This window comes from Cynoglossus semilaevis, chromosome Z, assembly GCF_000523025.1.
Source record: "Cynoglossus semilaevis isolate Cse_v1.0 chromosome Z, Cse_v1.0, whole genome shotgun sequence".
NCBI classification, from domain to species: Eukaryota; Metazoa; Chordata; class Actinopteri; order Pleuronectiformes; family Cynoglossidae; genus Cynoglossus; species Cynoglossus semilaevis.
Genome location: NC_024328.1, coordinates 4,470,167 through 4,484,046, shown reverse-complemented (window position 1 = coordinate 4,484,046; position 13,880 = coordinate 4,470,167). Strand labels below are relative to the sequence as shown.

The window sequence follows — 13,880 nt, the reverse complement described above, 5'->3', positions numbered from 1 at the left end:
CTTCATTTATGACTTTTAAATTACTAATCCTTGTAATAATCCTACTAATGTAAACCAGGAGAAAGTTTGGATTTTTATTGATATTTTGGATCTTGACAATACTGTTGGTATGTGTATCAGTATGCAACAGGGCAAGATGTTCTTTTTCATTGGTGTTGTCATGGCGATAATCCAGGGAGGATATTCCCGCAGAATCAAACCTGGGAATCACATCAAGGCTGTTCGTATGGTGAGAGAGCCACCATTCTTCCTTATATTTACCATGACCTTTCTGCATCATAGCGTTGTCTTCTCACAGACAGAGGTTCATGTTTATAAGCAAAAGCATATTGTTTATTATTGTATATTCTTTACTTTAAATGAAGCAGTACAAGTTAAGTAGAAGGCAACTGGATGATCTTGGGTTCTCAACGATGTTTTCACATGTCAATAGGCTTCTTCAGTTCTAGCTGACTACTGGAAAATTCTGGTATTCAACCTCATGGTTGCTGAGTACCTGTGAAGAAAGTTGTTTTAGCAAAACAAAATAGGTGACCACACCCTCCTTTCATGAGCAGTTCTGACTGATAGAGCAGTCAGGTAGAACTAAAGAAACAGTGAAAATGTCTTGAAGAAGTCAAGACAGTCCGGTTGCCTTCTACTTAACTGCTTTGGATACAGTAAATGACATTTATATGATCCAATGCAGCAGATGCTCTGACACTGTGGTATGTGTTTTTCAGGCCATCATTACATTAATTCCAGCCTTCATCCTCATTGGTTTGTCCTGGAATTTAATTATGCTTTACATCGGTTTGAGCCTGTACTCTTTTGGTAAGTACCGAGCTGTGTGTGTGTGTGTGTGTGTGTGTGTGCGCGCGCGCGCGTGTGTGTGTGTCTTCGTCCCTTCCTTCTGTTGAGTCATAGTTTCCTCATCACGTTTGTTTTTCCTCCTTCACTTTACAGCTGCCGCAGTTGTGGTTCCATGTCTGTCCACGCTTGTTTCTGACCATGGTCAGTTCACTCTAAATTCTCATTTATCACATTTTATTCTTATTTAATCAATTAACTAACAGTTATTTTGATTAACTAACAAACAGTTTATCTTTTTAGGCTCTAATAAGTAGTTAATTATTTAAATAATTCCCTACATAAACTATTTAATTAGATTGTGTTTTTATTTATAAACTATTTTTGTAATATTCAGTTTATTAGGGTAAGCATACTTTTAATTGAATTATAATATTTCTAATCTGATATGTGTATCTAATCTGGCCAGTTGTGTTTTCACCTTTGCCTCTAGGCTCAGCGGCACAGAAAGGGACTGTGATGGGAATCCTGAGGAGTTTAGGAGCATTAGCTCGAGCTCTGGGACCAGTTTTATCATCCACTGGTAGGAATACATTTTTAACATGGTCAAATAAAAAATACATACAATGTATATATTTTTGATGTCTTGAATCACTTTCATTATAGTTTATTGGTTGGCTGGAGCCGAAACCTGTTTCATCCTCACCTCAGTTGCCTTCATCGTACCACTCGCACTCCTTGCTGCCGTGGCCAAGATCAAAGACGAGTGATGATGATGATCAAGGCGGTGACATTGTGACGCTCTGACTGGCCAGTGAATGTGAACACAACTAGCATTTGCACAGAATTATTGCAGCTTCAGGCAATGTGTGGTATCACACTCCATTTCAAATACTCCAATATCTACTTTGTCTCAGAGACCAATTCTGAGTGCATGCAGTTTTTTTATGTGTTTGTTTAGCTGTTTTTGCTACACTACCATGCCAATGATGTATTTTTTTTTACAATGGAGGATATAATATGTTATTTTTAGTACTGTTTCATGAATTTAAAAAGTGAATTTATGTATGAAGTGATATAGAATTAGAATTAAATAGTGTGGCTGGCAATCTGAGTGTAATTCTAGGGTCAAGGAAATGCCCCCTCCAGTTTTCAATGACATCAGGGAATTGATATCCAGTTAAAGATTCTTATTTTCTATAAGGTTGGTCACTGGTTTGGATCAGCATAACCCTTGTCTCCTTAATGTGGTTGTACAAACTATCACTATGCTGAAGACCACTGTAGAGGACAGCTGAAAGTAAATATTTCATGTTGATTTTAGCATATACCTCTGTTGGTAGCCCTAATCCTACTGTACCAACAGAGGTATATGCTAAAGCAAGGTTATACTTATTACTTTTACAAAAATGTATACATTCTTATTTTATATAACGTGGAAAGTGTAAATCAAAATTATTAAAAATATACAGGATGTTTGTAATTTTTTAATAAATTCTCCAAACTTATAAAGTGGTTTATGTCAAAATATATATTTTCCAACGCTTAGATGAACTCGACTTGTAATAACACTTGATAAACAAAGGGGTCACTGTTACGTTCCTCCTACAAATGAACATCAGCTGTTTCCGGTGTGGACCTCGCTCCAACAGGTTCAAGTTAGCCTCGTTCAGCTAGCAAGGTCTTTTTTTTCTTTTTTCTTTCTGGCTTTTTTTTTTTTTTTTTTTTTTTTTTTTTTTTTTTTTTTTTTTTTTTTTTTTTACCTTGTTTGCTTTTTTACTTGTTAGCTTGTTCTGGAGACAGGGAGAAGAACGTGCTCAGTAAACAGATGAAGATGTGACAGTATCTTTAAAAAATACCGAACATGGAAAAGGTAAGAATAAATACAAGAGAACAAAACAGATACAGCTAACGAGACTTAATAGTCAAGATGAACTTTGTGTAAAGTGAACAATATACCAAATACAATATTTTTAAAATGGTCAACATAACTACTATAATAGACATGTACAGATAAAGTTTAAAGCCAACAGTGAACCGTCTGCACTGCGTGTACTAATCGACTTTGCTAAGTACTGATTACACAAACGTGTATGGCAGTAGGTAAACAGTTACTTTTGTCACTGAGTATAAATAAAACAATAATAGAAGCCCTTATAAGCAATCAGCCTGAAGTCCCTATCTGTAAAATTAACTAGTGTTAACATTACTTTACATTTTATTTCATTCCTGTTTTTGTTTCATGGAGGAGAGGCGGAACAAATAACAACCCAAACGAATTGGCTGATATGAAAAATAGAGAGATGAAAACATGTTATGCGTCGAGACAATAGCTATGAATGTATTACTTATTAATAAATAAGAAGGGGGAAGTTGGTCAAAGGTTTTACTTGGTTTGAAAAACCTAAAGAAATAAAATAAATCAGATAGTGAATAATATTAAAACAAGTCCAAGCTGTTAGAGATGCCAATGAGACCATCTTAACATCTCATATCTGTAAATAGATTTAGTGTTTTTGCTAACTTAAACCACAGTTAGTACCAGAGTAGTGACATAGTGGTTTTTGCAGGTAAATATGAATTATTTTTAAAATAAAATGTATCAGTTTTATTAAGTGTTTCTGATTTTTTTTTTTTTTTTTTTTTGCAGCCCTCACAGAGTAGAAAGATGACGGAGTCAGGTGACTCACTGTCTTTCACTTTACCAAACCCATACGTTTCTGAGCAAATGACTAGAGGGTAAGAAGCTGGTGTCAGTTGTTTGCCTTCCTTAACATCCTGAGTTAAACCACACATTCTCCCATAACAATAACATTTGTTACTTTGTAAAGAAAGCAGTCAGGTCAGAGCCCAAAGATGACAAGGAGAGAAGCAGGAGACACAGTGATGAGTCAAAGCTTCAATGCCCGTCTTAGTGTTGGAGAGCACAGAGATGAGTTTCTACAGAGAAACAGATCAACAACCAAGGTCAGGCTATTTACAGCATCACAAACCAAGTAAAACTATGTCTCTATGGGTTTATTATCAAGTAATTTTTATCTTTTTACTCTACAGGCAACAAAATTCAGCAGAGAACAAAGAGCAGTGGTCAGAAACACCACAAGCACACAGAAAACAGGTGCTTTAGTATTTACTCTCTTATGAAGCCCCTCACTCTAGGGCTCTTGAACAGTGGTTTCCGACCTTTTTTGGTTTGTGACCCCATTTTGACATCAGCAATTTCTGGCCACCCTGGAGACATTTTAGTAACTGTCATGTAATGGCAGAAATCACAAGATGCGCCAGCTCAGATAGATTTATATGCTGCATTTCATGAAAGTGAAAGAATACAGTTGCTTAAGATTGTGTGTGGTGTTTTCAATCATAATGTTAAAATGAATAATTAGTTGAAAAAATAAAATATATTGTTTTAATATTATAATAATTTTAATAATTATATCAATTAATCGTATTAATAGTTAAAGTATAATCTAAATGTTGGTTTGTAGGTAATATAAAAAAAGCTTTATAGTTGCTTTTGTAGTTGGGGCTTTAATGACAGCAGCCAGCAGAAAACTTTCTAACAATTTGTTTCTAACCATCTCAGGTTCTGGAGTTGCAAGACCTGCAGGAACTTCAAAACCAGCATTGGACAACTGGATCCCATTTGAAGTGAATATGTCAGATTTCCCACAACTGTCAGATGTTCCCGTTCCTTGTGCTTCAACAACGCCAATTCTTGATCAGAAAGAGTACTCCGGGAAGGTGAGTCTGTCCCCATATATTACTTTGGACAGTTACGTTTTTAAAAATTAAGAAAATGTTTTGCTAAGATGTTTATTTGGTGTTTGGTTAAACAGTCTATGAGGAGATCACAAACACCTCCCGGTAAATCGCCAAACAACTCTAAGACACACCCACCTGAAATCTTACCAGGTTTGTTCATACTGGCAGCTGCTTCCTCTGTGAGATAAAGTACCTTAGAGTAATTCATGACAATTGTTTTTGAACAGGTCAGACAATAGTGAGCTCATGGGCCAATGTTGCCTCTCAGCCTCCGAAGAAACCTGTTTCTCAGGAGAAGACAGTGAGCAGCACTTTCCAGAAGGTGGCACTATCAATATTATTGTAGAAATGTACCGTATTTTCCGGACTATAAGCCGCTACTTTTTTCCCACGCTTTGAACCATGTGGCTTATACAAAGATGCGGCTTTTAAGTTGAGGGCCATCGATCTGGCAAGGAAATAGGGCTACCGCGCTAAGCTTGGCGTTAATGAATCCATGGTGAGACGTTGGAGACGGCAGTGGGAAGAACTCTATCAATGCCAAAAGACAACAAAGGCTTTCAGAGGCCATACAAACAGGTGGCCTGAACCAGAAAATCCCCTTGAGGACTGGGTGAACACACAGAGAGCAGGCGACCAAGGTGTATCCACCATGCAGATCTGACTGAAAGCCAAAGCAATCGCCCGCACTCCGGGGTGAGTCGGAGGCTTGGATGACCAGCAGTGAGAAATCATTCACAAAAACTGGCCGCATGCGAAGAGCATCCTTTTCTGACATCTGTGCGTGGATCCTCACAGTGTAGTGTGAAAGAATCCACCATCACCAACGGGTTCCGAAAGACTGCCTTGTGGAGAGAGCAGCACAACTTCAGAGGAAACTTTACCTCGGGATGAAAGAGACAGGAGCAACACTGACAGAGACACTAAAAAGATTTGTGACAGTTTTTCTGAGGCTGTTCAAGTCCGACACTGAAGAAGACTTCAGCGGTTTCGGTGCACAGGAGGAAGATGATTAAAGCCATCAATTACGTTTCTGTTTTGTTTGATCAGCACTTTTACTGCCAAGTTACAGGCACTGTTCAGGTATATAAATAAACATTTACGGTACAAAATCGTTCTGTGTTCCTGTTTATCTGGTAAATATCTAATTTCTCAACCTGGATATTGGCGGCTTATAGTTCGGTGCGGCTAATGTATGTAAATTTATAGTTTTTTTTTTTTTTAACTTAGTGGGTGCGGCTTGTATTCAGGTGTGTTCTATAGTCCGGAAAATACGGTATATGTACATGTTTTTACAGTTTATTTATTGTATCGTGTAGTCTTGTCATGTAGATTCCAGTGAAAGTAAAAATGATTTTCTTCATTGTAGATCACAGAACCAGAGTTGAACAGTTTTCTGTTTGTGATTATAGCATGGAGAAAAGCAGCAACATTTTCAAAAGGAAGATACAACTGTGACACAGGAAAATGCCACTGCAGGAAAGAAAAAGCGGAGAAAAAAGAAGAAAAAGAACAAAATGGCTGTTGATGAAGAAGAAGAAGAATCAGATATTGTAGTCATCCACCAGAAGCCTCCCAAGTTTGAGGTCAAATAGTTTTCATTATCTCTCTGTACCAGCTGGGTTCAACCCAGACATTAATATTTTTTACCAGAGCTGACTTTAAAGTTTTTTTTTATTGGTATGACAACTTAACATTTTGTCTTCCTTCACCAGGATGAAGAGGAGTTTCCAGGTTTAGGTCCTGTTGTACAAAGAAGCGCTGCTGCAAAAGTCTGTACTAATGTAGATTTAAATACACGTCTGGTGTAAAATATACATTTAAGTTAATGATGTTTCCTTTTTTTTAGGAAAACCATATGGCAGGAAAACAGCTTGAGCAGAGCAAAGACAGATCTTCAGTTTCTTTGGAGATTGTTAAAAAAGCACAGGTTTGACTTTTTTTTTCTGGAAAAAGGTGTTTTGCAGGATTTGGGATATGGTCTTGTTTTTACTTGTGTTATTGGTCTTTGTATTTGTAGAAAACAGAGAAGGTCAGTGGTAAAAAAAGTAAAGTTCCTGTTCAGCTGGACATTGGGAACATGCTGGAGGTTCTGGAGAAAAAGCAGCAGCAGTCGCACAAAGACAAACCTGTTGTTCTGTCGGGTAAGAAAAAGTTTCATCATAAATCTCAGAGTTGTTTCTGATGCAGCTCGAATTTTAAAGTGTACGTGTTCATATGAAGTTGGTGGAGGACTTCCTGTTGTCCACAAGGCATCAATGACACAGAAAAAGCCAGAAAAGTTTGCACACAATCCACTGGACTCGACCAGTCCACTGGTAAAGAAAGGAAAACAGAGAGAGGTGCCCAAACCCAAAAAACCTACCGCCTTGAAGAAGGTCAGATTTTTATACAAACATAAAATTCACACACTCAGCCCCATGATGTGGACTGTGGACCCTGGGTTATGGGATGACTTTTTTTCTGTTTGATTATCAGGTCATTCTAAAAGAACGGGAGGAGAGGAAACAGCGCCGCCTGATGGAGGAGAGAGGTGAGACAGCGGAGGAGCCTGAAGAAGGAAGTGATGAGGGAGAAGAGAGTGTCACAAACAACACCGGTAAACATATCGACAACAACAACATCAGCTGTTAAGGAAATAAATGAAGATCTGTTTTTGATGGCTGTTCTTTTTTGTTGAATCTTAGAGGAGTGTGCGAGTTTGACACAAGAACCTGAAGAGCAGCCCAATGTTCATGATCCAAACCTTAGTCAAGGAGAAGAAAATGGTTCCTGCAGCTTCAACAAAGTTAAAATCCACAGCAGGCGTTTCAGAGAGTAAGATTCTGTGTATGTGTGTGTTTGTTCAACATCTTTATCCTTAAATGTTATGTGAAAATCTTAATTGTGAGCTACAATTTACAGTTCTACTTATTTTTTTTTCTAGTTACTGCAGTCAGATGCTGAGCAGAGACGTGGATGATTGTGTGACAACTCTGCTGAAGGAACTGGTTCGATTCCAGGACCGTCTGTACCAAAAGGACCCAATGAAGGCTCGTATGAAGCGTCGTATCGTGATGGGTCTGAGGGAGGTTCTGAAACACCTGAAACTCCGCAAGCTTAAATGTGTCATTATTTCGCCAAATTGTGAGCGAATTGAATCCAAAGGTTAGAGTCATTGCCTCACTCTGGCTTGTTGGGAAAATACTTTCCATTGCATTAACGTGACTGTTGACCTTCTACAGGTGGTCTGGATGAGGCGCTTCACAGCATTATTGACACGTGTCGGGAGCAGGAAGTGCCGTTTGTTTTCGCTCTAAAGAGGAAAACCTTGGGTCGCTGCGTTAACAAAGCTGTGCCTGTCAGTGTGGTGGGCATTTTTAACTATGATGGTGCTCAGGTGGGTTTTCAAATTAATGACTGATGATGAGTAATAGAGTGGTGCATTGGCCCAGAGGCAGTGTCTCTGTCATTGGTGTGGAACCCCAGGGTTCACCTCCTGGGCAAGTTCGAATCCTGGTTAGGGCGGTTGGTACCTTCCAGTGGACTCTCCACCCACGGGAAGGTTTAGGGGGGTTGGTACAGTGCAGTGTGATTTGGGTGGAGACTGCTGCCCCCGCGACCCGGTAACGGATAAGCGGATGAAAATGGATGGATGGATGGATGAGTAATAGAGATCAATCAGTGGTAGTTGTATCGAGTCAGTGACGTTCAAACGATGTGTCGTCTGCAGGACTTTTACCATCAGATGATCGCATTGTCGTCTGAGGCCAGGACAGCATATGAAGTGATGTTGTCCAGTCTGGAGGCAGAGATGGAGGAAAGCCCCCAGAATAAGGAGACGGAGACCGAGATAGTGGTTGGATGCCAGGCTGAAGAGTTGGAGCTTCAGATAAAGAGTCAAGATGAGGAGGAGGACCTTCGTCCAAACATCCCCAGTCTAGAGGAACCGGAGTACAGTGAGTCTCAGCTGAATTGTTTTTAAAAATGTTTTAATATTTTGATAAAAAATCTAGCTTAGAGCGATTGACAGAATGACATCAATGAATTTGTTTGTGTAGTGCTAATTCTTGAGAAGATCAGACACAAAGGAATCAATAAATCAACATCATCAATAACATTTTAAAACTTCAAAGCAAATGAAATGAGAAAAATTTAATTCTTTTTGCAGTGAAACTTTGGAGGGAAATGATGAAGAATCATCGAGAGATGTTGAGCTTGGACCAGAACTGTGAACAAAGTACAGAAGTTAAAGAAGAAAATTCATCTCTGCTATAAAATTAATGGCATTGGGGAAAAAAGGACTTCAAACACATGGTGAAGTTGATGTCATAGAAATGTACGATAATTATCCAATCAGTTAGGTGACCGATACCAAGGTGATGCCAATCATTTCGGGGGTTGCTGTGATGACAGTGTGACATCACAGGTTACAGTATATACACGGAGTCCTCGGTTTACGACTACCATCTTCCATAAATGTATTAAAAAAGTACAAAGTTAAAATTTATATTTTACGTGGGACATTGGACATTGGTAGGCGAGTAGAGTGGATAAATACATTGACACGTGGCGCTATACCTGTATGCCGTAGACGGCTTTGTTTACATTTGCCTGTTGTACGCCATACATTCGATTGTGCTACATTCACATTCTTTCGTTTTTGTTTTGTTTTTTGGAAACTTTTGCCCTTTATTATTGCTCCCAGGTGTAAGTCAGTGAGTGACATAAGTACTGATGTTTAGTAGGTAAATTTGGACCTAAAAATGGAGTTACACCGTAGGAATGGAACTCCTATGTAAGTGGAGGACTCCCTGTATATATATATATATACACACACAGCTTCTATGTCAGGTGCTTCTGCTGTGACCCTGATACTGCTCTGGACTGCACTTCCTTTATTATCAATGAAGTGAAGATTCTCTTTGTCTATGGTCAGTTCTGATGTCATTTAAAAAATGTGAAGCACACAGTTGTCCAGAGCTGCAGCCTGTTTCTATGAAACATGTTTCTACACTTTGAAGAAATGCTTTTATTTGTCTATAACAATAAAAATCATTTCATGTATCAAAAAAGTAACAATTGTTGAATTAGTTAATTATTACACATTTGTTTCTTTAGACATATTTTCTCTCATTGTTATCATTGTTGTTGGTTTGTGTTTGACAACTGGAACTGGATTGTCAGGATCAAACTCAGCATTTGCTTTTTGTTCTTTATTAATGTGAAACCAGAAAAAAAACTTTCACAACTATTTCCATTTGTATCTGCACACACACCTACAAAAGGGAGGGAAACAAACTTAGACATTTATAATTAAAAAGGCTTTACAAAATAACAAATGTGAAATTATATACAATATTTTAATACATAAGTCACACACCCAGCCAAAAATTTAAAAAAAGTGCGAGTTATAGTCTGGAAAATACAGTAGTCAGGGGTTCTTCTAAAATATTAGGGTTCTGTGTACAATACTGTGTTTCATTGTGTTTTTGTGTTTAATTTTGTGAAATATTCTTTTAGCTTATTTTACCTGATTTTGTGCACAATTAAGTTAATTGTGTGCAGGAGTAAAAATATACAAGGATAAATACAGATTTAGATACAGTCCACTGTATGTATGTATATAAACACAGTATATGCTTTGATGCTCAGCATTTGTTTTTGTGGAGTAATATAGTGAGTCAGCATTTTTGAAAATATTGACACTAAGGTAGCAGTTGTGTATGGACATGGTCAAGGCTGTCTGATGAGAATACTTAAGATGTTGTTCCGTACTATAGTGGTTGGCATGTCTGCCTTGCGAGCAGAGAGTCCAGGGTTTAATTCCCAGAGGAACCACATACTCGGCACCTCCGAGCAGGCTGTTAACATAAACATCTCATAAAATGTGCGGTTCACTTAACATTGTGCTTGGATGCTGAGTCAGCATACCTGAGAGCATAGATGCAAAAGCAGTGTTCTTACATTTTGGAATACTAAGTCAGTGTGGCGACTTAGCAGCAATCTAGTTTATGTCTAGACACCAAGTCAGCATTCTTTCAGTGGATGCTGTGTCATCATTGTTAAAGGGCTACTCAATCAGCAGTCCTATGCGTGACTCGGCAGTGATTCGGCAAAACGCTCAGTTCAAGAGTCTTTTTGTCTTTAACGACTGAAGGATTACACACTGAGAATACACAATGTGACCCAGGTTGTCCCTCTGGAGACCAGGAGACACCACCAGATGTTCAGTTATTCCTTCCCGCCGTCATTAGGGGGCAGAGTCATATTGTGGGTGGACTCGGCATTGATTCCACATAGTCGCTGCCCATCAGTTCCGGGCAGTATTTCCCTTTGTCGGCCACATGCTTAAACCTCTGTGGTTTCTCATTGTTGAGGTCTGTGTAGGACACAGAGGCTGCTGACTGTCTCTGTAGGAGGACACTGTTGTCTCCAGCCACTTCCTTCACCCTGCTGTAGTCTTCAGGTAAAGTGTTGTCCTGCTTCTTACTCACGTCGACCACATAGCTATTGGAGGAGGTGACAGCTGGACACAGGTGTCTGTCCTCCAAGAGGTTTGGTTTTACTTTTACCAATAACTCACATCTGATGTCCAAGTTGTTCTTGTGTTTGGGAAAAGTGGGTAGGTCTATGGGCGCATCATCGTCAGAAATGATGAGGAGGTCTTCGTTTTCATCCTTCCATGCGACAACAGGAGGAAAATTGTGGTTGACGTTCAGAGCGCTGCTGATGTTATCAGTTAATCCTCTCTGTTACAACAACGTCTCACTGAGTTAAAGGACCAAGAACACAAGTCTGACTCATGATTCATTTACATTTAAAAATGTTGTACCTTGAGATGTTGAACATCAATCCCTTTGATCTTTGGACCAGGAACAGGAGGAAGGAGACACATTTTCACACTGACAGACAGAAAATTAAATAAGTCACATAAATCATCATCAATCTTTATCATCATCATCATCATCATCGTCACTTACTTCCTTCTCTTTATCACCAGGACACACAGGGCTGTTAGAACCGGAACTGTGGACAGACACAACACCGGAATCCACGAGGCCTTTTCCCTTTGAGGATCTAAACCATAAATGCTTTCATTATTAATACAATACTGGCCAACTTAGCCCACCACTGTTTGGTCTAGATCCTGCAGCATCTAGACCAAACAGGGACCTACACCAGGATCCTGTTTGGGGATTTCAGTTCAGCCTTCAACACCATCATGCTCTTCTCCCTGTACACAAACACCTGCACTTCGAGCCATCAGAATGTCAAGTTCCTGAAGTTCAAGGGTGACACCACCCTCATCGGACTCATCTCTTATAGGGACGAGTCAGCGTACAGATGGGAGATTGACCACCTGGTGTAGACTCAACAACTTAGAGCTCAATGCCCTAAAAACAGTGGAGATGACAGTGGACTTCAGGACGTGCCCACCACCATCCACGCCCATCAACCTGGGTGATTCTCCTGTGGATACTGTGGGACACTTCCGCTTCCTGGGAACCATCATCACCCAGGACCTTAAATGGGAGCTAAACATCAGCTCCCTGATCAAAAGAGCCCAACAGAGGATGTACTTCCTGAGGCAGCTGAAACAGTTCAATTTGCCAAAGTCACTCTATCATCGAGTCTATCCTCACCTCCTCCATCTCCATCTGGTTTGCTGCTGCCACTGCAAAGGATCTGCACAGACTGCAGCGTATCATCCCCCACAGCACCCCCACCCACCCCTACCTGCACATACACACACCTGCACTTTTCTGGACTATTCTGTAAATCTCGACCTATAGGCATAATTGAATTTATTTTATTGTATACCTTCATGTACATTTCCTTCGCTGCACTGTATGCCACAACAAATTCCTCGTAGGTGAAAACCGACCTGCCAATAAAAACGTTTCTGATTCTGATTCATAGATGAGAGAAATAGATGAGACCTACAGCTGGAGATTCTGACGGACAATGCGTTGCTCCACTCGCTCCAGGAACTGTGGTCCAATCTACAGCGAACCTGAATCTGGTACGAAACCCCAGGACTGACAGTGTACAGGTTGAACTGTATTTGTGTTCCAGATGTGTAAATCTGTGAGAAGAGAGAGGGGGGGCAGACACTGACCTCAGGGGGGAGCAACTGCAACTGACAGCTAGTACTGCTCAACTAATTAGTTATTAGCAACCACACATGGTGCTGTCACGTAGACCCATCAGTTTTTCCTGGTTGGGTCGTCAACTACACATGAATGGTACAACATAACAGTGTGTGAGTGGCATCACAGTGATATAACAGAATATCTTACCTTCCAGTCATCACTGCTCTCATCTTTCACCCTGACCTCATACTTGATGGTGACCCAACCCGACCCCGTGTCTGTATTTTGCGGCGGATGCCAGTTGATACTCAGGTGCTCGTGTTCGTCATGTCTCAACACCTGCACACTAATGTTTTCAGGTGGGTTGGGCTTCACTGTCAACATAAGACAATGACCGTTTGTGTTGGCAACATTCACATTAACGCAAGATAAAAAAAACAAACCTGTATTATTCTTAAATGTAATGTTTCTCCTGTCACCTGAACATAATGGAAGCAGGAAACTTAAAATGGTGAACTCTTTGTTAACACTTGCGGATAAGTTGTACGTTAATTCTTTCATTCTTAACATAGCACTGTTAGCCATATAAGTGGGTATTCAGTAAAACAAGTTAGGCTATACTAAGATAGTTTGTAACAACCCAAAGTAGACTAAAGTCTCTGAAGACAGATGACACTAAGCAGGAAAGTGTTTACTTCATAATAATGTTATATAATAATAATATAATATTATTTTGAGGAGAACAGAAATAGAACCCATAGAACACAGTCCTAAACAAGACAAGCAGGTTCAGAGGCACCTTAGATATTCACCAACAAATGGCCTAAAACTAATAAAATACAGTAAATAAATGTGGTTTGTCATGTTTCAGGATGAAGACACTAAACAGTCTGATGCAGACTGACAAGTCAAATCTAATCCTCGACACTTCCATCATTACAGTACAATAAACAGGTTTTACCTCATTACACACACACACTCACACACACACACACGTGTCAGACTGTTGTTTCAATTCAAGCCAGCATTTATACTAATCTGCATCAATAGTTCTGCTGTCACCAGAGCTCCAATTGCATTATTGTGACCTTTATTTTGAAATAGCAATTTCCCACTCACCAATCTCCATGACATCCATCTTAAATGTGTTGGAGGTGGCATTTCCCATTGCATTAGTTGCCACCACAGTAAGGAAATAGTCCACCCAGATGGAGGTGTGGTTTCTGTCAAAGAAGCAGGTGTTACTTCCTG

At 39.6% G+C, this 13,880-nt stretch overlaps 3 protein-coding genes across 7 annotated transcripts in view; 2 read left to right on the top strand and 1 right to left on the bottom strand.

Annotated features, from left to right (window-relative positions):
- LOC103397548 (major facilitator superfamily domain-containing protein 10) overlaps window positions 1-2,310 on the top strand; it is a 6,427-nt gene extending 4,117 nt beyond the window's left edge. For all 4 annotated transcript variants that reach the window (XM_008335847.3, XM_025053207.1, XM_017042937.2 and 1 more), the window contains 5 exons: window positions 121-229; window positions 723-813; window positions 946-993; window positions 1,283-1,372; window positions 1,456-2,310. In XM_008335847.3, coding sequence (XP_008334069.1) covers window positions 121-229; window positions 723-813; window positions 946-993; window positions 1,283-1,372; window positions 1,456-1,559 — 442 coding nt within the window. In that variant the 3' untranslated portion in view covers window positions 1,560-2,310. The remainder of the gene's footprint in view (window positions 1-120; window positions 230-722; window positions 814-945; window positions 994-1,282; window positions 1,373-1,455) is intronic.
- A 124-nt stretch (window positions 2,311-2,434) lies between these two features.
- LOC103397546 (selenocysteine insertion sequence-binding protein 2) lies at window positions 2,435-9,608 on the top strand. 2 transcript variants are annotated; one of them, XM_025053205.1, is made up of 19 exons: window positions 2,435-2,470; window positions 2,577-2,662; window positions 3,440-3,528; window positions 3,621-3,756; window positions 3,844-3,907; window positions 4,376-4,533; window positions 4,629-4,704; window positions 4,782-4,876; window positions 5,967-6,140; window positions 6,270-6,326; window positions 6,404-6,484; window positions 6,575-6,698; window positions 6,778-6,932; window positions 7,033-7,153; window positions 7,242-7,371; window positions 7,481-7,701; window positions 7,779-7,933; window positions 8,267-8,492; window positions 8,705-9,608. In XM_025053205.1, the coding sequence occupies exons 2-19, from the start codon at window positions 2,654-2,656 to the stop codon at window positions 8,809-8,811; spliced, it is 2,178 nt and encodes a 725-aa protein (XP_024908973.1). In that variant the 5' UTR covers window positions 2,435-2,470; window positions 2,577-2,653; the 3' UTR covers window positions 8,812-9,608. The 2 variants fall into 2 exon arrangements, with proteins under 2 accessions (XP_024908973.1, XP_008334068.1); XM_008335846.3 differs by lacking the exon at window positions 2,435-2,470 and having other exon boundaries at window positions 2,490-2,662; window positions 3,625-3,756.
- The window catches only part of prlrb (prolactin receptor b), a 6,636-nt gene continuing 1,960 nt past the window's right edge, over window positions 9,205-13,880 (bottom strand). The window contains 6 exon segments of the mRNA XM_008335844.3: window positions 9,205-11,285; window positions 11,369-11,438; window positions 11,517-11,613; window positions 12,481-12,622; window positions 12,837-13,003; window positions 13,749-13,880. The exon segment at window positions 13,749-13,880 is cut by the window's right edge and continues 22 nt beyond it. Coding sequence (XP_008334066.1) covers window positions 10,800-11,285; window positions 11,369-11,438; window positions 11,517-11,613; window positions 12,481-12,622; window positions 12,837-13,003; window positions 13,749-13,880 — 1,094 coding nt within the window. The 3' untranslated portion in view covers window positions 9,205-10,799.